Source organism: Citrus sinensis, chromosome 3, assembly GCF_022201045.2.
Source record: "Citrus sinensis cultivar Valencia sweet orange chromosome 3, DVS_A1.0, whole genome shotgun sequence".
NCBI classification, from domain to species: domain Eukaryota; kingdom Viridiplantae; phylum Streptophyta; class Magnoliopsida; order Sapindales; family Rutaceae; genus Citrus; species Citrus sinensis.
The window spans coordinates 1,101,290-1,124,080 of NC_068558.1; the positions used below are offsets into that span (position 1 = coordinate 1,101,290).

At 37.9% G+C, this 22,791-nt stretch overlaps 3 protein-coding genes and 1 non-coding gene across 12 annotated transcripts; 1 reads left to right on the forward strand and 3 right to left on the reverse strand.

Annotated features, from left to right (window-relative positions):
• Positions 1-6,046: 6,046 nt before the first annotated feature.
• On the forward strand, positions 6,047-9,488 carry LOC102617762 (mitochondrial adenine nucleotide transporter ADNT1-like). Its single transcript, XM_006476347.4, has 8 exons — positions 6,047-6,441; positions 6,821-6,869; positions 7,138-7,301; positions 7,492-7,529; positions 8,133-8,245; positions 8,378-8,491; positions 8,576-8,923; positions 9,067-9,488. Exons 1-8 carry the CDS (start codon positions 6,284-6,286, stop codon positions 9,148-9,150), a joined length of 1,068 nt encoding a protein of 355 aa, XP_006476410.2. The 5' UTR covers positions 6,047-6,283; the 3' UTR covers positions 9,151-9,488.
• A 249-nt stretch (positions 9,489-9,737) lies between these two features.
• LOC102618040 (COP1-interactive protein 1) lies at positions 9,738-15,265 on the reverse strand. 9 transcript variants are annotated; one of them, XM_025099288.2, is made up of 5 exons: positions 15,096-15,264; positions 14,689-14,753; positions 13,658-13,816; positions 13,361-13,532; positions 9,738-13,206 (listed from the first exon to the last, which is right to left on the reverse strand). In XM_025099288.2, the coding sequence occupies exons 4-5, from the start codon at positions 13,452-13,454 to the stop codon at positions 10,067-10,069; spliced, it is 3,234 nt and encodes a 1,077-aa protein (XP_024955056.2). In that variant the 5' UTR covers positions 13,455-13,532; positions 13,658-13,816; positions 14,689-14,753; positions 15,096-15,264; the 3' UTR covers positions 9,738-10,066. The 9 variants fall into 9 exon arrangements, with proteins under 9 accessions (XP_024955056.2, XP_024955051.2, XP_024955060.2 ...); XM_025099283.2 differs by having other exon boundaries at positions 13,361-13,545; XM_025099292.2 differs by lacking the exon at positions 13,658-13,816 and having other exon boundaries at positions 13,361-13,490; positions 15,096-15,265.
• A 1,066-nt stretch (positions 15,266-16,331) lies between these two features.
• On the reverse strand, positions 16,332-20,116 carry LOC112498291 (COP1-interactive protein 1-like). Its single transcript, XM_052438114.1, has 2 exons — positions 20,085-20,116; positions 16,332-18,776 (listed from the first exon to the last, which is right to left on the reverse strand). The coding sequence occupies exons 1-2, from the start codon at positions 20,114-20,116 to the stop codon at positions 16,415-16,417; spliced, it is 2,394 nt and encodes a 797-aa protein (XP_052294074.1). The 3' UTR covers positions 16,332-16,414.
• Positions 20,117-22,525: 2,409 nt separating this feature from the next.
• On the reverse strand, positions 22,526-22,608 carry TRNAL-UAA (transfer RNA leucine (anticodon UAA)). Its single transcript has one exon. It is a non-coding gene; the product is annotated as a tRNA-Leu (tRNA).
• Between the last annotated feature and the right edge of the window lie 183 nt (positions 22,609-22,791).

Below are 22,791 nucleotides of genomic sequence, written 5' to 3' on the forward strand. Positions count from 1 at the left end.
CCTGTTTTTGGTGTGTATTCGATTGATAATGGTGTTTTTTTAGTGGGCATGCATTTTGAGAACAGTGTACACGTTTTCTTTCCAACCAAATTAATTAACTCGAGATTATACAATTTGTGATTTGTGAATTGAATGCCTCAGCCATCGAGTGATTGTCTTTGTCATATCAGCCCTCTAATAAGCGGCATGGCTCTCGGAATCATTTTATGTAGGAGCATTTAAAATATTCAAATGAAACAAAAATTAATGGATAGAAACAAAATCATCGTCTAACAGAGGTCTCATTAGGACAAATTCTATTTTTCCTTATGTTTGAGGGAAATACTTCGACGAGACCAGAAGTGATGAGCAGATAATTGGTGGCAGAGTCCTGCGAGCAGGTGTGTCCTGTAAGAGCCTAGTAGCAGGGGAACAGGAGAAGGGCTATTCTGCTCGTCCACGAATATGCCATTCACGAGGACGAACTCCTGTTAAAGGCATAAGGCCATTCCTGCTAGGGGTCGAGGCGAGGAGACCCAGTCAATGTCAGTTGGCAGGACGTGCGTTCCTATCCGAGAATCAAGGCACGAAGTCCATCTCCATTCGCCCACAATGACGACATTGGGGCATCCACATCCGAGGGTGGGCAGAATAATGGGCGTGGACTACAGAAGACCGGGATTCAGAGGAAGCCTATAAAAAGGTAGCCAACGAAGGTAAAAGGGTTAGATTTTTTGCTATTTGAACTAAGAAAAGAGAGAAAACAACCGAACAGCCATAAGATTTGTGGCAAGCGTTCCCTGAACCTTCATATCTGACTTGAGCGTCGGAGGGTTTACGCCGGGAAAACAACCGGCGTACTCTGACCTGTCTGTGTACGCAGGAACCTCTGGAGAAGAAGCTTTACGAGGAGAGATCCTGGTCGTGGTGAAGTTGATCGAGCAGAGACCCTGGTCGTAGAACGAGAAGAACCAGAATCTCGCATCAACATTTTGGCGCCATCTGTGGGGAGCTGAGCAAAAAGCTTCTGTTGATAGCAAGAAGTGAGGGGAAATAACTGAAAAGTAATGGAGGCAGGAGGAAGTAGTGCACAAAGGGGTGATATGAGGCTTAACGATTCCGTGACACTGAGGGAGATAGCCAGTGAGGCACGGGAAAAAGTCACGTTCGACCGGATGGAACGGATGGAAAAGCAAATAAAGTCCTTGACAACCATTCTGCATGAGCTGCGGAGCGAACGAAGGGTAACCCAGGAAGAAAGGGTGAGAGGAGGTGGAGTGGCACCAGATCCCGGTAGCACGAGGAGAAGTCAAACCACCAGGAGACTAGGTGGTGAGAGAGGTAACATACCCCTGCGGGGAGAATTCCATAGAGAGGAAGAGCAGTCCCCGGCAAGGCAGATTTTTGACGAGGACGACGGGGTGGCGAATGCAGAGGAAACAGTGCTGTCCAACCATTATCTGGCTCTAAAGTATCGGGTGAATGGGGTAGTTGGAGTGGTACGAGGAGACCAGAGGATCGCAAGAAGCTGCTACTCCTCGGCAGCAAGGGAAGCAATGCAGATAACATCCCTCGATACCCGAGTAGAAAACTAGAAGGGCCATATAGAGTCAAGCAGATGGTGGGATCCGGAGCTTACAAGCTGGTTCGCACGGACGGCCACGAGGTGAAACGCCCATGGAACGCAGCACACCTCTGAAAATACTTCCAAATGTCGAGGAAATTCAGTCACTGGGAACCGAAAAAATTACCTAAGGCATGCAAAGGCTCGCCAAGTCTCAAAGCCTGTTTATGGCGAGACAGAAGCCAAGCATGCCAGGATCTGCTCGGCCACGTGAAGGCGAGCAGAATCCCCAAGCATCGAAGAAGTCACTAAGGCATGCAAAGGCTCGCCAAGTCTCAAAGCCTGTTTATGGCGAGACAGAAGCCAAGCATGCCAGGATCTGCTCGGCCACGTGAAGGCGAGCAGAATCCCCAAGCATCGAAGAAGTCACTAAGGCATGCAAAGGCTCGCCAAGTCTCAAAGCCTGTTTATGGCGAGACAGAAGCCAAGCATGCCAGGATCTGCTCGGCCACGAGAAGGCTAGCAGAATCCCAAGCTTTGAAGAAATCATCTAAGGCATGCAAAGGCTCGTCAAGTCTCAAAGCCTGTTTATGGCGAGACAGAAGCCAAGCATCCCAGGATCTGCTCGGCCGCGTGAAGGCGAGCAGAATCCCCAAGCATCGAAGAAGTCACTAAGGCATGCAAAGGCTCGACAAAGTCTCAAAGCCTGTTTTATGGCGAGACAGAAGCCAAGCATGCCAGGATCTGCTCGACCACGTAAAGGCGAGCAGAATCCCCGAGCATCGAAGAAGCCACTAAGGCATGCAAAGGCTCGACAAAGTCTGAAAGCCTGTTTTATGGCGAGACAGAAGCCAAGCATGCCAGGATCTGCTCGGCCGCGAGAAGGCTAGCAGAATCCCAAGCTTTGAAGAAATCATCAAAGGCATGCAAAGGCTCGTCAAGTCTCAAAGCCTGTTTATGGCGAGACAGAAGCCAAGCGTGCCAGGATCTGCTCGGCCACAAGAAAGCTAGCAGAATCCCCATGCTTTGAAGAAATTACCTAAGGCATGCAAAGGCTCGACAAAGTCTCAAAGCCTGTTTATGGCGAGACAGAAGCCAAGCATGCCAGGATCTGCTCGGCCACGAGAAGGCTAGCAGAATCCCAAGCTTTGAAGAAATCATCTAAGGCATGCAAAGGCTCATCAAGTCTCAAAGCCTGTCTTATGGCGAGACCCGAAGCCAAGCATGCCAGGATCTGCTCGACCACGCGAAAGCGAGCAGAATCCCAAGCATTGAAGAATTTTCAAAGGCATATGGCAAAACCATATACCAAGCTAGAGCCAGCTCGACCAGACGAAGACGAGCAGACTCTCGTAAGTACAAGACAAGAAATACATCAAGAAGATGGTGGATCAGTAAGCCGAGCAGCGTCGGCGGGCTGGGCCTCCTCAGGTGCAGGGGGGTATCACCTGTTGCGTCCGGGGGGGTGCTCGCCTCGCCAACATCAGCAGGGATTGCATGAGGAGGAGAGCTTTCCTCCTCAATCACGATTGGCTCCACCCCTTGGGCATTTTCCTTGGCAGCTTTTTCCAGTCCCACGCGACCAAGAACCATTGAGTTTCTACTGCTGGTCTATTACATTACCCAACACCAGAAACTGGGGGACCGGTGTTTGAGGGAAATACTTTGGCGAGACCAGAAGTGATGAGCAGATAGTTGGTGGCAGAGTCCTGCGAGCAGGTGTGTCCTGTAAGAGCCTGGTAGCAAGGGAACAGGAGCAGGGCTATTCTGCTCGTCCACGAATATGCCATTCACGAGAACGAACTCCTGTTAAAGGCATAAGGCCATTCCTGCTAGGGGTCGAGGCGAGGAGACCCAGTCAACGTCAGTTGGCAGGACGTGCGTTCCTATCCGAGAATCAAGGCACGAAGTCCATCTCCATTCACCCACAATGACGACATTGGGGCATCCACATCCGAGGGTGGGCAGAATAATGGGCGTGGACTACGGAAGACCGGGATTCAGAGGAAGCCTATAAAAAGGTAGCCAACGAAGGTAAAAGGGTTAGATTTTTTGCTATTTGAACTAAGAAAAGAGAGAAAACAACCGAACAGCCATAAGATTTGTGGCAAACGTTCCCCGAACCTTCATATCTGACTTGAGCGTCGGAGGGTTTGCGCCGGGAAAATAACCGGCGTACTCTGACCTGTCTGTGTGCGCAGGAACCTCTGGAGAAGAAGCTTTACGAGGAGAGATCCTGATCGTGGTGAAGTTGATCGAGCAGAGACCCTGGTCGTAGAACGAGGAGAACCAGAATCTCGCATCAACACCTTACACTTGGGAAAGTTAAAGCGTCAACTTTGTAGTGAGAGAAAAGAAAAGACTAGAGAGGTTCTATTATTCCTTTCCCCTTCTAAAACAGAGACGACAAGTCATCACAAATGAAGAACAATTCTTCACAAATGAAGAACAATTCTTTGCGTGGGTGGAAAGAGGCCATCTATATCTTTTCCGGACAATAAATGAAACGATAAATTGAATTTCTCACCCAAAACTTCATCGTTTTGACTGTGAGGAAAGACTAAAAGAGAGCATGATCTTCTTGGTAGGTAAATTTTATCAAGAGAAGTAGAAAAAAAAAAGTTTTATTGATGATTTATATGACCTAAATATTTTGCGCCTCAATTAAATGTAAATACATGCATGCTATCATTCTTACCCAATATCACCATACCATTAATGATTTTGTGAGGAAAAAAAAACCGTAAGTTTCAAGTGATTTTTGTGCTTTGTGGACAGAAATTATCAGTTTGCACATCCACTAATAATTCAACATCAAGAAAAGGAGAAAAGGAAAAAAAAATTCCTGACAAGATTTGGGCGGCCCCGTGTATCCATTGAGGTTTGGGCCAGATGTCAATAACAGTGTAATACGTGTACCTGACCTGAGGCTAAGAGCTAACAACCTAAGGCATCAAATTTGCCCACAAATTTGACAGCCAATTAAATCGTGACATTATGGATAAGCCCTTGAAGTGTGCAAATGCTCACCTCTTTCAACATCATTGTATGTGCGTATAGGCCCGCAGTCTCAATTCTTTATATTGTCTATGTATGTAGAGATCATCATCATCATTGAGTAACAACTTACGCGGTGACGCACAGTTGTATATGGATACAACCACCCATCAATTAAATTTCATCCATTTTTATACGGCTAGATGAAGATCATCTTAGCAAAGGTCATTGGAATTGACATCGGATTTTATTTTTAATTTTGCTTTGAGAGCCTCCAATCAAAATAAGGGTCCAATGGAACATAAGAATTTATGGCTATGTTTGGATGTTGGATATAAGTGTGATTAAACTGATTTAAAGGATTAAAAAAAATTAATTCAATACAGAGTTATGTTTCATTGTGAGGATAAATAAATTATTATAAATTTTAGCCCAACATTCATGAGATTATTAATCCTCATTTGCATATAATTTAGATAGGACTAACTATTTTAATCTAAATTTGCTACTAATATCAAATTTTTATTCAATAATTTTATTTTTAACTTGTTATAAATTTAAGATTAAATTATAATTCAATAATTTATTTTAACTAATATGTAATATTAAACATAAAAAAATTGTTAAATTATTTATTTACAATAATATTGAATATTAAATATTAAATTTAACAATTTTTTTAAAATAATATATTGTTTATTAGACGAAATTTACATAATTCTATCTGATGCTATACAAAACAAAAGACAAGATTATATAATATAATATAATTCAATAAAATCTAATCCAAGAGTTTATTCAGTCCAATTCCATCATCCAAACGTAACCTATCAATTATCACAAGATATGTGGTTCATTTTAAGCTTACTCTACCAGTTACAAGTCAAACTTCCAATCAACCCTTGACTCCTAAGTACTACAACGCTAATTCTTATCGCTCCATTGAATCCTAAGGTGGATTTTTATTTTTTTTTTTATATTTTAAAATCCTAACATGAAAAAGGATTCTCTGCTTTCTAACTTCTCTTTTTCTTGTGTAAAATATTAGAAGAAAAATATATTCTATTCACATCAATAAGGGGATAACTACTCTTATCTAATTTTAAATTTGAAGAGAATAGAATCCCAGCAAATACTGAAACTTTTTTAGGACATGAGTTTCCTTAACCCGTGATTCTTTATTTATTTTTAGGACTTGAAAAAAAAAAGTAATGGGTTCCAAATTAACAAAAAAACATAATATGAAAAGCAAAATACCTTTTAACCTGCCACAACGATCCCCAATAATTGTGAAAAAAAAAATTATTTAGGATTCGTATTATTATTGAATTAAAATAAAATATAAAAGCAGTACTCTTAAAAAATTAAAATCGCATGGATCGCACAACAAAATTCGGTTAATTCCAGTTGTCATTTTTGTTTTTATAAAACAAACAAATGTAAAAGTGCAATTTTAGTTTCGTGATTAACAAACAACACACCGGGCTTTCTATATAAATAAATAAACCTTATGCAAACCGTTTGCTCTCTCTTCACATTTTCGCCTCCGTTGTCCCCCCGCTCTCTCTCGAAGCACCTCAGAGAAGCTGAGCTCACTCTCTTCATATATTAATAAATATAGCAATTTTATCAAATTAATCCCAAAAAAAAAAAAGAAAAAAAGAAAGGGACGATCAGGGGCAGCCGGTCAACTCCTTGAGTTTGACCGTTAACTTAGGGTTTCCCACTTTGTTGGAATATTAAATGGCGTCAACGGAGGACGTGAAGAGCGAGTCTGCCGTCACGACGATCGTGAACCTGGCTGAAGAGGCGAAGCTCGCGAGGGAAGGAGTGAAGGCGCCGAGCCACGCGCTTCTTAGTGTCACAAAGTCTCTTGTCGCTGGCGGCGTCGCTGGTGGAGTGTAAGAGTTTTCTTTTATCAGTTATTTATTTATTTGTTATTGTTATGATAAAATTTATTCATTTGAGTTTAGTAGAATTTATTTTATTTCTCAAGTTTGTTAATTTCAGTGTTTTAGTTTTTCCCGATATATTTGATTTATTAACGAAAATAGCGCCTCAAGAGTGTTACTGTTACAATATAGTATTTTCCTATTTGTTTAAATAGTTAATTTTTGCCCAAAAATTATTTTTTTGAGAATTGAATAGATCTAAAGATTATTTATTGATTCTAATAACCAAGTTTCACTGTTACAAATTTTAAATTTTGAGTTAGGTTTATCTTAGAGTTTTTTTTTTTTTTTTTTTTAATTTCAATTTATCTTGTGTATTCTGTTGCAGGTCACGCACGGCTGTTGCCCCCTTAGAAAGACTCAAAATATTATTACAGGTAGTTGATTATTATTAATTGGCTATTTAAGGTTTTTTTTTTCTGGATTGGCTTGTATTTTTGCTATTTTCTCAGCTCACTTTTGCATCGTTGTTTTCATATTGTGTGGAACTGAAATAATTTCATTGTACTTATGGCATTATTAACCATGCTGATAATATGATCTTTGTTGATTCTGGGAAAAGATGTTTGATCTTCTCTGCATTTATGATGTACAATTGTTTCTTTCAGTTAAAGAGTAATAGATTTTGGTTTTGAAATAATGCAGGTTCAAAATCCTCATAGTATAAAATACAATGGAACAATTCAGGGATTGAAATACATATGGAAATCTGAGGGTTTTAGAGGATTGTTTAAGGGGAATGGCACTAATTGCGCTCGCATTATCCCAAACTCAGCAGTCAAGTTCTTTAGTTATGAGGAAGCATCTAAGTATGTTCCAGTGCTTCCTTTTTCTTCAGTCTCAGTATTATATTCACTTTTGTCACCATTCTCTGTATGATTTCCAGGTTTAGAAATCTATTTACGTCCGATTAGAAAATATTATGTAGGATTTTTCATGTCAGTGCCTATCTTTTTCATATCTCATTAGTTATCATTCTTCCCCATTCTTTGCAAACAGGGGTATTTTATGGCTTTACCGTCGGCAAACTAGAAATGGTATGCCCGGCTTTGTTTCTATCTCTTTAATTTTTTTTTTATTATTCTACTGATGCACATGCAGGCTTTCCTAATATTTATAACTGAATTTTTATTCTTTCAGTTTCCTTGTAGTTTTATATGCAATACAAGTTGAATTATGCTCTTGGTTCTACATTGGGTGCTTGTGCCCTTATACAGTGTGGATGGCTTTGTTGTTAATGAGATTTGAATGTCATTGGTGGATTCCTATGTTTGTGCACATTTGATCGGGAAATATCTCATGTCACAAGATAATAAATTTAGGGAGGGCATGAAGTCTTGATGTAATGCTTTATTTATTACCATGTATTAGACTGTTGCATGTTTTGCCATGTGATCTTTTCTTCTTTTCTTTCTTTCTTGGTTGAGTGTCTTAAAATCCAACAATGATGCACGCGATTGTCTCTCTATAGACAGAGAAAGATTTTTTCGGCTTTTCATATTTGAAGAACTGCTCAATGATTCAAGATGCTGCCATGGTTTAACATTCTTATGTGCCTGTGTTTGTTGTGAAATAGTAAGATATAGGGGGAGGGGGTTGTAATGATGAGATTTATTGTTATTTTTTATTTTCTCTTGCAGAAGAGGCTGAGCTCACTCCTGTTCTACGTCTTGGAGCTGGTGCATGTGCTGGTATCATTGCCATGTCAGCCACTTACCCGATGGACATGGTACGAGGTCGGCTAACTGTCCAGGTAACTTTTACATTTTGTTTTGGTAAATTCAAATTGTGCTTTCTTATGCTGGATACACTCTTGGTGGAACAGTTTTATTTCCTCTATATAATCATCTGATGGCCTATCTTTATACCATATGTCCATTGGCAGACTGAGAAGTCTCCTCGTCAGTATAGAGGAATCTTCCATGCTCTTACAACAGTCCTTAGAGAAGAAGGTCCACGGTCTTTGTACAAAGGATGGCTACCTTCTGTCATAGGAGTTGTTAGTATAATTTTTTTTTCTGTTTCTTTCTTTGTTGAGGCATTATAATGCTATGGTAACTGAAAATTTCTGTGATATATACAGATACCATATGTGGGTCTCAACTTTGCTGTATATGAATCTCTGAAAGACTGGCTGATCAAAAGTAAAGCATTGGGACTGGTTGATGATAACAATGAGTTGGGTGTGGCAACTAGGCTTGCATGTGGAGCTGCTGCTGGAACTGTTGGCCAGACAGTTGCTTACCCTCTTGATGTTATCCGGAGAAGAATGCAGATGGCGGGTTGGAAAGATGCTGCTTCAGTTGTCACTGGGGATGGAAAGACCAAGGCAACCCTCGAGTATAATGGTATGGTTGATGCCTTTAGGAAAACAGTTCGGCATGAGGGATTTGGAGCATTGTACAAGGGTCTGGTCCCCAATTCAGTAAAGGTTAGTGTTATTATTTAAAATTCTGAGAGCTGGTTTGTTTCTTATATATAATCTTGCATGTCATTAGTTTGAGACAGTCCTGCATCACATATGACATGGATTATAGATGAGGTAATCTGGAATGTTTTTGCCATTTCCTATAGGTGGTTCCTTCTATAGCAATTGCATTTGTCACGTATGAAATGGTGAAGGACATACTCGGAGTTGAGATGAGGATATCTGACTGAAGCAAAGAGGAACTCCAAGAATTTTGTAGAACTTTCATTGTGTAATTTGCAATCCAAAGTAATATTAGAAATATTTATTTGCAGGTAGGGGAAGATTTGGAAACAAGTAAATCACTTTTGGCTAGTGTTGATATCCCTTTCCATGCATACCCATGTCTCGATTGGAATCCGCCTTAGTTGTAGTATATATTAATACATGCTATGGCAATAAGTATTTCCAAGGAAATGATGCACTAGATGCATCCTATTCTAGTAGTTCCTAGTAATGCTTATAAGTAAATTATTCCCCTGTTAAATTTTTTGGTGGTTTTTAAAATATAATCTACGACTTTTTGACGTATTTGGTGCCGTAATTTTGGTTTACCCTGCATATTTTTGCGCATTTTTGTAGACGGCCTTATGAGTTCCTTGACTTTTCATCCATGAGTATTATTTTTGAATAAGGGGAATGGAGAACAAGGCAGGAGCCAGCCCCAGCCCCATTCCTGGAGATTTGAGGAAGGCTCACCTGGTTAACAGAATCTATGATTTCAACTCGACTGAAACGTTTGATTCGCATCAAACTGCTCAATTCCAACAGAAAAAGGTGCAGAACTTATCTTTTATAGATAAAGAAATGAGCTTTAATGCACAATCCATAACCGGAATTGATGAGAAAAGAAAGCAGATGATACTGTGATTCTCACTTCTATACATGAACATGCTTAGCTAACAAAATGGGGAAAACAAAAATTTGCGAACAAACATAATGAAAGAAAACCACTGAGCTAATGATGCTCAACCTTGCCTATGTTCTAATGCACAGACTGCCTTTTCAATAAAAAAATAAAAATAAAAATAAAAATAAACTAATAAAAAATCACCCACAATGCAAAAACCACAACGAACATGCCCGAATGGAAAATATTAGTAACTTCTAGGTTCCTCTTCTGCCTGTAACAGTCATCTTTGAGAGCACTTCCTTTAGATAATCATAGCGGTTACGGTGATATTCAATCCACACACATAGTTGCCTAATGGCCTCCCTCTTCCCCTCTTCAAGACCCAAGATACCCTCATCCTTCTCCTTCATCATTGTCTCCAAAACTTCCACCTTCTTCTCCAGTTGATGCATAGCTTTGCTCAGCTTCTGTTTCTCAGCTTCTTCCTTGCTTGCCTTCACTTCTAGCTCCTCGACTCTCTCTCTCAGTGTCGATTCCTGTTCTTTCTTGTTCTGCAGTTGCTCACTGAGTTTGCTCACTTCTACCTTCAGTTGTTCCCTTTCATTATTCTTCTCCACAACCCAATTCTTTGCAATTTGAAGCTCTTTCGATGTTGACAATATAGCGTGCTCACAATTTTCATAGGCATCCTCAAACCTCTGTATCACAATTTCTAACCCAGAAAAGGTATTGTTTACTTTCTCTGTGATATCTGTGATCATTTTATGATAAGCATCCTTGTTTGCAACAATAATTCCAGACAATGTAGCAATTCTTTGTTCCAGCATTCTCTGTTCTTCGAAGAACTTTGCTTCTGCTTTTCTGAAGGCCTCCTCCTTCTCAGCTAACAATTGCTCTGTGACCCGGAGCTTCTGGTTTGACAGGCGGAGCTTCACTTCAATTTGGCGGATGTTATCAAGCAGGGTACTAAGCTCATCTCCTTTTACTTCTAGGTCTCTTTTCAGGTCTTCAATAATTTCTTCCAACTCAGCCACTCTCTGATCTTTAGATTCGATATTCTTACTAAGCTCTGTTGTCATTACTTCGATTTTCCTTTCTGCAACTTCAAGGTTCACCTTGCATTCCAGGAAAAGACCTTCAATTTGTTTGTACTCCTCGCTCAGTTTGGTGTGTGCATCTTCCTGCTCTTTGAGCATTTTCTGCTGCTCAGCAGTCTTGCTCAAGAACTCATTTCTCTGATTTTCCAATTGGATGAGACCTTCTGAAGATTCCTCTCTCTCTTTTTCAAGCTGTGATTCCAGTTGTTTTTTCTCAGCCCGCAGGCCATCCAACTCCTGCTGTAGATTGTCAACCTGTGCTGCCATGGCTGTTATTTGAGCGGAAGCTTTATTCTCTACATTTATATGTTTCTCTTGTAGAGAAGATAATTCAGACCCTCTCTCGGTTAATGTTTTTTCCAGTTCAAATATTCCGTCCAGTAGCCCCAACTTTTCCTCTGTCAAATGAAAACCTTCTTCAATTTTGAGTCTCATCTGCTCTTCCAAGTCACTTTTCTGGTTGCCTAGAGAGGCCACCTCCAATTCCAGGCTTTTAATACGTGCTGTCAAACTTTCTATCTCTTCCAGAATCTTTTGTTGAACTTCAGTCTTATTCACTATCTCCTCTTTCAGGATTTGGACCTCAATTATGTATTCCGAAATTTCTCGAGTTTTTTCCTCAAGTTGTACTTCCAATACAGCTTTCTGTCCGCGCAGAGATTCCAATTCCTGCTGCAATGTATCGACCTGGTTCATTAAGCCCTTGACTTGAGTTGATGCTTCATCGTCTTTGAATACCATATGTTCCTCCAACTTGGACTTCTCATTGTGTAAAGAATCCAAGTCAGCTAACAGATCATTTATCTGTGCTGTCAAATTCTCTATTCTAGACAAGGACTCACTCTCATTAGCCTCAAGTTTCATTATGGTAGTAGTGAGTTCATCTCCTCTCTCTTTTGTTAACATTTCAAGATCTGAAATTCGGGCTTGCAGTTGTAAATTTTCCTCTTCCAATTGCTTCGCTGCAGCTGCTTTGCTGTCAATCTGCACCACCATATCTCTATTATGGGCTTGCAGGGATTCCAGCTCCAGCTCCAAGCCTGTCACTTGAGCCTGTAATTCTTTAATTTGAGCCAATGTTTCATTCCCACGCACCTCATGCATCTCTACAAGACTTGAAACTTCCCTTTCTTTTTCAACCATTTTCTCCTTCAATTGACTTGACTCAGCCATAAGAACTTGTATTAAATTCTGTGCCTGCTGAAACTCATTTGACATCTCTGAGATTTTCAGTGTCAAAGACTTATTTTCTTCCTCAGTAGCAGTCAGATTTTGACTCAAATCTGAAACTTCCTGTTTTGAAGATTCCAGTTGCTGTTCCATATTAGAAATTTTCCCTCTCAGAGTTTCTAGTTCTTTCCCAAGAACAAGTTTTTCCTCATTCAGCTGATCAGCACTATTTCTTAAGTCTTCAGCAATCTTCTCTCCCTCCTCTACCCTTCTCAGAACAGTCTCTTTCTCCATAATCAAGTTATCTTTGTCTCTACTAATATCTTCCAATCTGTGATTCAGCTCAGCTTCTAGTTCACCAGCAATGCTAAGCTTCTGCTTCAATTCAGCATTCACAGCTAAACCTTCCAGCATATCATTGTTTAAGCTTTCAGCCTCAAGCTTTAAATTTCTGATGATTTCCTCTGCTTCTTGTATCTTGGACAAAGCTGTTTGATATTCCAAATTTAAAGCTTCCTTTTCTTCACTTCTAGCAGTCAACTGCCTCTTCATGTCAGAGACTTCTCGATTTAGCTCAGCTTCTATCTTACCAGCGGCATCCAGTTTCTGGTTCAATTCTGCATTCTCAACTGTAAGTTTCAATTTTTCAGTGTTCAAGCTTTCAGCTTCAAGCTTCAAATTTCTGATCAATTCTCCTGCTTCTTGTATCCTGCTCAAAGCTGATTGATATTCCAAATTCAAAGCTTCCTTTTCTTCACTGGTTGCAGTCATCCTCCTCTTCAGCTCAGAAACTTCTAGGGTAGCCGCATCAAGTTCTTGCTTCATCCCATCTGTTGTTTTCTGGTACTCGCTTTCAAGTTCTCCATTTTTATTGCTTTTGTTCTTGGAAGAGTGATCAGAGCCTGAGTCTGAGTCTGAACTCGATGAAGAATAGGTCTCGTTTTCTTTTTTGCCATGAATTTTCTTCTTTAACTCTCCTCTAAGATTATCATATTGTGCATAAAGTGATTGGTATTGGCTATGAAAACCCTCAATTAACTCAACAAGTGGTTCTTTAATCCCATCTTTTTCCTGAAGATCTTTGTCTTGAACAAGTTTTAAGATCTTTTTGAATTTGTCCTCAATTTCTGCAGTGAATAAGAAACTTTTGAATTTGAGCCTTTGACAAAGATTATTGCTACAAACAGAAGAGTGATAGCTTAAGATGCAAAAGCAAATCATGAAAATTAATTTGGAAGTTCATCTAAATCACTGGAAAGTGCATCCTATCAATTGTATTACCTATTTTATTTCCTTTCAGCTGTTCATCTTTTTCTGGATCAATGTAACTTCCAAAGAAAGACTTTATTGACTCCCTAAACCTACGCTTCGTCATATCCCCTTCAGATCATCAGCTGGGTTTCCTTGAAAACTGTTACTCAACAAAAGTCAGTCTCCATGTACAGCTGAATACCTGAAAATCAGAACTGGAAAGTATGTTGACAAATTTTAAACTCTCAAACAAGCAAGTTGCACTATGGAAATTTGAACATGACAAAAATGAAACTGACAGCCAGCAATTCCATATGCATAACATACTGTCTAATATCCATCTGGATGATTTGCTCCTACCACATCCACAAGCCTCCTTGATGGGATTTATTTCTTTGATTATATATCCTGGATGAGGATGATTCTATACTTAACATTTCAAGCTGCGTGGTATTTAAAGTTCAATAAATGCCTTGGTTTATGAACCTGCAGATGGAAACTACAGCCATCAGGCTACAAGTAATGGCCCCAACTTCAATTTCTCATTTTCATTAAAGAATTTACTGCATTGCATGATATTTTTAACTTTTACTTTTCTTCAGTAATGTGATTATTATTTATAACCAAGCATTTAAAGAAGCTATCAACCATAATACCCATTTTACATCCATTTAAACTCCATCTTTAATGGAAGCCAGAAATCGGATTGAAGCTGGTTATTGCAAATTTTAAATGGACGAGGATCCATTCTCCATCTTAGCTCTTCTAAGCTTTCAAGGATTTGTTGCTAAGTTTACACTGTTGCCCGTATATAGTTGAGATTTATTCTTTTATTATTATATCTTTTATTCATTACAAATCACAATAATGTATTTGACAAAATAAACCGTTCACCTAACCTTTAGAAGCATGTATTGTTAATTTCGTTTTTATGTGTACTGACTAAAGTTTAAAGATTAATCATGAAATAAATAAAACCCGGTCAAAATGCCAGGGAATGAAAATAAGTAATTAGATCTTTTTGCTTTAGTGAAAAATAATATGATACAAAAACACACCAACAACAACTTGTGCCTTAGTCTCTCTTTTTTATTCAACGTTATGTCTGGCGCCACGTCATCACTCATCCGCGTTGGGGGATCCCCCCAGAAGCAGACTTAAAACGATTAAAAAAAAAAGACAGCTATTATATCTGCTAAACATGAGCTGTTTCTTTTTTTTTTTTTCCCGATAAAAACGCAACGTAATGAATTAACTACACAATTTATTTAACATAACGGGCCATGGAATAAGAAGAACTCATATGTTTTTCCTAAATTAAATAAATAAAAAAACAGTAGCAATTTAACAATATTCACCTGAAATTAAATGGCTTCACTTTCCTCTCTATCTTCCTGGTGAAGCCTCCTAAATTTGAAACAGTCTGGAAGGAAGGAGTCAAAAATTTTAATCCAATATGAGAGAAGAAGAAATGATCATAGACTCGACCAGAACCAACAATCATGATCGTAACGAAGCTTTTATAAATAAATGATATCGGGTTAGATTTTTGACTCCTTCCTCAATCAAAATCATTTGGAATTCGCATCAGAAAAAAGAATCGAACGATCGAAGCTACAAAACAAGAGCTAGATTATGATGGATTTAGACTAAAATTACGTAAACAGTGTTGAAAAAACAGTCAAAGCTTCAATTCAACTTCAAGAAATTATAAAACAAAGTAATTACTTAGATTAAAGGGTTGAATTAAAAGATCAAAGCTTACCAGCAAGTTAAGTGAGAGCTGAAACTGAAACCGAAATTTGAAAGCTCCAAAGAAACAAAGCGAAAGTGGGGGGAGAGAGAGAGAGAGATTTGGGGAAATGAGAATTATTAGCGAATGAAAAAGTTTTTGAGTGCAAAAAGTGGTTTTGTTTTGATTAGGAGCAATCACTTCAGGGTGACTTGTACAGCATTTGTAGCTTCAATTTTCCAGAGGAGTGCGAATCTTGGCAGCTTCTTTGAAGAATGCCCTCTGAGTTTTCTGTTTTTACGTTTTCGCCATCTTATGTTCCATTTTCTCGTCGTCTGTTCAAAGTTTCGCGATACCTTTGTTGGAAAAAGCGGGAGATGTATTGCTGGCTGAAAATGATTGGACACTAATGGGACCATGATCTACGGCCACGATGAATGGTTCCCGCCTTGTTATTTATCTTGTCTGCATATTGCGGTTTGAATTTGATGCGGTTACTGTAGGAACTGTACCTGACGCTCCTTCTTTTAATATTATTTTATATACAGTGTAATTTAGATATATTAGCCTATACAAACATGCAATAAGGTTTTTCAAAAAAATATATACAATTGATGCTCAATATAGAAAAATGAGAGAAAATAAACTCTAACATGCATGGTCTTTGAAAGTTGTAACATTCAAATTTGTAATAACTTTTATTTTCTTTTTTAATTATACGGCCACCAATTTTAACTTTTACAAATTTAAAAATTCTTTCTTATACAGAAATAAAAATTTTAAATGTTTGCCTGGTCAAATGATCTTGATTTGAATTCACCAACTGAAGACTGAAAAGGCTAAATAATATAAATTATTTATCTCTAAAATTATCAAACTTGTGGCAATATTTTTCTAACAACTGATCGTGAGATTACTAATAATTATCATAACTTAGATTAGATGGACATTTTATTTCAAATTATGTGGTACATAATATGTTATTCAAATATGTTATTCAATGTAATTAATAAATTGTTATCCACCCTGTAAGTGTTACATTATTTGAAATATAATTGAAAAAAAAAATCGAATGTCTAGAACTACTCATGATTATTTAAAAAATATCAAAATGTACTTTCATACGAGTATAGTGAATTGTACAATTGGTAAGACCTCTCAAAGTGATACAAATTACAAAATTTAATTCAAATCATACCAAGAACTTACAACGCTAAAAAATAATTACAATTGAAGAAGAGCTAATTTGCAATCAGAGTCTTCTCTGTACTAATATTACCCATTGCCAAAAAAAAAAAAAAAAAGGGTCAAAAACTGCCAACACAGTTTTATAGGACTAACCGAAAAGTCTTTTAAGTATTTGTCTTGCTTGTGCGTGCACACTTGGCAATCTCTGCCTTGAGATAATCACAGTCAGTGCGTTGATGATCGATAAAGACACACAGCTGCCTTATAGCTTCTCTCTTTTCCTCTCCAAGACTCAACAGTTCAGCATCTTGTTGTTTGATTTTGTTCTCTAATTCTCCAAGAGTCAATAATTCTGCATCTTGCTCTTTGATTCTCTTCTCTAATTCTCCCACTTTCTTCTCAAGTTCACTCATTGTTTTAATAATATTCAACTTGTCGCCCCCTTGCTTGCCTAGCTTTGCTTCAAAATTCGATATTTCTTCTCTTAAAAACGATTCTTGTTCCTCCATACGGTCTAGTTTTTGGACAAGAGACTTCACTTGTTGCTGCAAACTTTTCTTGGAATTGTTTGATTCTGTAACCCAATTCTTTGCAGAGGCAAGGTCATCTGACATCTTGGAAAGGCGGTTGGCTAAGTCTCCATTTATCTCCAACTTCTTCACTACTGATTCCATTGCCAACAATGCCTTGTTTCCTGGTTCTAACATGTCCCTCATCTTCCTGGACTGACCTTCGCTAGATAGCAACCTATTTGATTCCTCAAGCTGCTCCAGTGTTTTCTTGTAGCTATCTTTGGTTTCGTTGTGTAATTGCTCTGCAACCTGGATCCTTCGAAACAATACGCGGATGTTATCTTCAAGTCTCTTCCGGAAATCTTCTGCCAATTCTGTCATCTTCCTTTCTGCAATTTGTAGGCTTGTCTTGGACCCCAAGATCTGACGTTTGGCTTGTTTAGACTCCTCGGTTAATTTTTCGACAGTATCCTCTTGGTTCTTCATAATTTTCTGCTGATCAGCAATTTTGTCCTCTTGGTTCTTCATAATTACCTGCTGATCAGCAATTTTATCCTCTAGGTTCTTAATAATTTTCTGCTGATCAGCAATTTTGTCCTCTTGGTTCTTCATAATTTTCTGCTGATTAGCGATTTTGTTTGTCAACTTAATGTTTCGTTGTTCCAGCTCTGTCCGGCTTTCCGGACATTCTCCTTTTTCTCTAGCTATCTGCGAATCTAATTGGCCTTTCTTTGTCTGCATGTCATCTAACTTCTGTTGAAGATTGTCAACCTTTGCTTTTAATGCTAGAATCTGAGCAGAAGCTTCATTCTCTTGGACTGCAATTTTTCTCCTAAAAGCAGAAAGTTCATTTTCCGTTTGTGATATTTTAGCAAGCAGCCTGTCATTTTCCTCTCTGGATTGCCTAGCATCTTCAATTTTACCATCTATCTCCTCCTCTAGTTTCTTCTTCTGGTTGCATAACGATTCCAGGTCCTTTACTCGCATGAGAAAGTCTTCTCTCTCTTTCAGCAGTTTGTGCTCAACTTCACTCTTTTTTTTAAGTTCCTCTTCCAGAGTTTTCAACTGAGTCAGGTATTCCGAAATTTCTTTGGTTTTGCCCTTCAATAGCAATTGTAATTCATTTTTCTGGCTGGTCAGGGACACCAAATCCTGTTGCATTACATTGGCCTGAACAACTAAGCCCCTGACTTGTTCCGTTGCTTGCTCCTTGGGAGCACGTAAAGAATAGACCTCTTGTTGCAGATGGCTGACTTGTGACTTCAAGTCCTCAATTCTAGATGTTGAATTGTTCTCATTGTCTTTTACTTGCTTCAGCAAACTATCTACCTGGGCATGCAGTTCTATATTTTTCTCCCCCAGCTGTTTAGCTTCAGTTGCAAATTGTGCTTCCAAATCCCTTTTCTGGTCATTCAAGGATCCAAGCTCAAGCTTTAAGCTAGACACTTGGCCCTCCAACTCCTTTATCCGAGCTGATGCTCGATTCCCATGAGCTTCATGCACCTTCACGAGAGCTGAGATTTCCCTTTGTCTCTCATCCGCTGCGTCTCTCAGACTTTTGTTCATGTTCTCTGCTGCTTGTATTTTGCTCAAAGCCTCCTGATATTCAGAATTTAAAGCTGCCTTTTCTTCACTAGTAGACATCAATTTATTCCTCAGTTCAGAAACTTCTAGGGCTACACCTTGTTGCTCAACACTAATCTCCTGATGAGCATTTCTCAAGTTGCTGGAATTAATCTCTATCTCCTCAGAGGAGTAATACTCTGAGTCCGAGCTGGAGCAAGGTGAATAGTTCATCCCCTTGCCTTTCCTGACACCAGATTTTCCTTTAAGAAGATTATAATGAGCATAGAGTGATTGGTACCGATCATGGAAGTTGTTAATGAGACCTACAAGTTCTGATTCCCTTTTCGACTCCTTTGTGATGCCATTATCTTTACTTCTAACAAGCTTCAAGATCTTTTTCACTTGATCCTCGATTTCTGCAAATAAGTACAGTCTCAGAATTCTGATACTTTTAACACCCAACGCGCGGAAGAGTAGAATTCACATTCAAGCTCGTATGTCACAGGTTAAACAACATTTGACCAATTCAAGCATCTGATGGACGAAATTCACAAAGTACGTCTAAAACTAAATAAGACAATCAATCAATCAATCAGGCTGTTTTAGCTTTTATGGTGCGACAAGGTACCTAGCCAAAGCAATGAAGCGCAATCAAATGAAGTGCCTGCATTACGTGGCTAAAAAGTTTATGTTCGAGTTCTCGTAACTGCTTCAAAAACATCACCGCTAATTAGAGGAAAGAGATTAATTGAAAAGTATGAGATCAAATTTTGCATGATTCATTATCCGAGGAGTGTAAGAAAGGATCAGATGACAGTTGTTACTAGAAAAGCATTTGTTTACTAGAAGTCCTAAAGGTGTATCTCTCAGTTAGGTTATCTACCATGCATGCAGAAAAGGAAATGGCACAATACATTTTAATATCCGAAAATGAACCCATGTGATGTGTTAAACTGGCCTCCATCATTTTCAGGGACTGCGTATGGTTGTACTTGTACCTGCTTTGGACACCTCCATTTGTTTAACTTTTCCTGGTTCCAGATGACGAACCAAAATAAAGGACTTTATTTGTCAAATCCAGACCTGATATGCTTTAAAATCTCTCTTAATTTGGAATTATCGGCGAGCTTCCGTAAGCACAGACATGAAGACGAGGGAAGATGATGCATTCACCAGTCCGAACTCGACAGACCAAAATTCTGAAAATGAAATGAAGTAGGATAATATATTATTGAAAATCAGGCTGTAGTCATCCCATCTGGAATTAGATCACGATAATAATAATAATATTATTATTATTATTAATTGACTTGTCCACATCCAACTGCTAACCATCCCCTCAGATACGATATTATCGAAGTTTAGCAATTAATTACAAACAGGAAATTAAGAGATAAACCAAAAACTTTGATACACAAAACAACGACAAGACCATGCACGAAATCCACCAATCCCACGACCACCTCATCTCATTCGTATTGAATGAAGGGAAAATAAAAAAAAAAATAATAACAACCAGAGGTAACATGCATACATAACCAACAAAATGAGTGATCCATGATCCATCAGAATTTTTTAACCCCCCAAAACTTGAGGATCGTTGATCATATCTACAAGATTTTTGACAAAATGGCCCACGAAAATGTGAATTCAGTGAGAGGTATTATTGCAATTGCATGACATCTTGAAACGTCAACAGCAGGGCGCCAGGGCCACCAGTTTTCATGCCATTTTTGAACATCCAAATTCGAACCACCTCTCATTTTTTGTACCACCACCAACCCCCATGTAGCGGGTGACACCACCACCACAAATTTCAATATTCAACTTATTTGTTACAATTGTACAGGTTTGAAAATGGCATGCTAATCCGGCTCTCAAATTAATAACTTTAATTAAGATTTAATGTGAAATAAACATGCCTGTGAAGAAAAAATTTCTAATCTTAAATTTAAATATCATAGATATATTAATCAAAATTTATAAGATCAGGCAGATTCAACGTAGAAAGCAAAGATTTTGTTCTTTTTCAGTTTTTCTTTTTTGGTGTTTATTAATTTTCTTTTGCGTAAAAAGATAAAATTAACAAGAAAAATTTACAGACGGTAAAAGATAGAATTTACTTGACAGGACGGCGATGTTTTAACTCTGCCGATCCGGAACACAATTAAAATACGGATAAAATTGATGATTAAGAGAAGGCTTTTAAAGGAAATTGGAAGGATTGAGAAAGGAAACAAAAAACGAAAGCAATTACTTTTTAATTTTATCTCTCTTTCTTGTCCAGTGACGGAAGATGGAAAATTTGGCGCTTCTAATTAACAAATGCCCTTAACGTTTGAGCTTTATTACAGCGAAAACCAGTGAGCAGCAAACCGCAATCTTCTCATCATCTCGTGAACAAGAAAGCGCGAGAGCCGACCCGATATATCGATTTAGTGTAAAATTATTAGCTGCGCATAACGTGATGCCACGTGGGCCTTTCCTGCGCTTGTCATTTGTCTTGTCCGCTAATTAGTTTGGCAGTAATCTAGTGCGGGATATGGTACCGATGACGTTGTACAATTTGGATGCATTTTTATTTTTAATGTTCCCTATTGTACAAGTACAACCTTGTGGTATAGTGGTTTTTAATTCAATTTTAAAAAAAATTACTATCTGTTAAAAATAAATGAGTCGGTGATTAATAAATATTGAGTAATATTAAATGTTAATTGATGAAGCATTTGAGGTACAAACATATTCCGTGAAATTTTTAATTTGCCTCTCTTGATCCAATAGTAGATTTAAAATTTAGTTGATATTCTATAACTCAAAAATATATACAATAGTAGGGGTCCGACTATGGTGCAATTGTGATATCATATCATAGTTGCTTCCAACCGTTGGATCCAGCTTATGGTAACAACTGTAGTTGAATCTAACGACTTGATGCAACTGTGGTATGGTATTACAGTTGCACCATAGTTTTGCGCACATTAGTAGTCCAGTTGCACGATGGTCTAGAAAGAAAAAAAAATTTTTGGGGTCTCGTTTCCCAACCTTATTGTGAACGAACAACTGGTGAATTTGTTTCAATTTGATAAAAGTAACAAAACATTCTCATAGATTCTTGTTGTTTATTTCCGATGGGGATTTTCAATATAATTGAAAATAGTCATCACAAGTTTTTAGGAATGCTAGAAAGTATAGGTGTGGCATTTGACTCTTGGATAATGGATAGTTTATGAACTTTTCTTTTTTCATTTTTTTAATTTTACTCTTAAAAGTTTGTTGAGTCGGATTTATCCCATAATTAAAAGAAAACATTCTAGTGATCGCACACGAAAGAGTTTAGTTCGTCAAAATGGAGACAACGAATGGGAATTTATCGGGGAAGAAAAAGTTGAGAAGTTTTAGGAGACAACCACTTAAAGTTTGGACGGTCAGATGTGGGGCTATTAATGGGAAAACAAGTGTGGGCTATCAATGGGAAAGCAAAGGCCATTTATTAACTAAGAAAAAGACGGAAAACAAGTGTATAGTGATATGGGCCACATGGATGGATAGACTGATAGAGCCCAGCACTAACGGGGTTTCTTGAAAATTAAAAGGGAAGCTATCAGCATTACACTTTTAAGTCTATCTTATTATTAAAAATGCTAATAGAAATTTGAATTTATTTAATTTTATATCTAACATCTACATGCAACTTGTATCAATCATATACCAATAATATATAATTACCCTAATGAGATTATTATTACTAAAATACCCTTATAAAATAGTAAAACAAAAGCAAACACATATTATAATATTAGTAATAAGGGTACTTTTATTCTTTAAATGGACAATTGATACATATTTTAGATAATGGGTGAAAAATGAAATCAAATTTTTATAATATTACGAAGCCTTTTAAGTTATTAGAGCCAATAATCTTGTGTGTCCTAATGGCATGTTTGATTTAAAGAAATTAAAGAAAAGGAGAGTAAAGGAAGAGAAGGAAAGAAATAAGAAGAGAAAATATATTTCATGTCAAACAAAATAAAATTGACTCATTTTTTTTTCTTATTTTGATAAAACAAAAAAATAAGGAGAGAAAAAATAAATTTCATATAAAACAAAATGAAACTGAAACTTTTTTTTTCCCTTATTTTGATAAAACTACTTTATTATAATAACTAATCAGAAGTTATTAATATTTATAATCAAATATGCTGGCTATGGGGTTCGAACCCATGCGCACTTATGTGCAGAAGATCTTAAGTCTTCCCCCTTAACCTCTCGGGCAAACCAGCCACAGTAATCGGTAGCGGGGTCAACTTCTAATTTATCAATAGCCGTGATTGCTTTCTCCACTAGCTTGCTCTATTATAAACAAGAGAACTCCACTGGCTAACAAAGTTAAAACAGAACTAGAATGTAAAAATCAGTAAGTGCACACATAAATACTAAACTATCAGCTTTCTTAATTGACTACA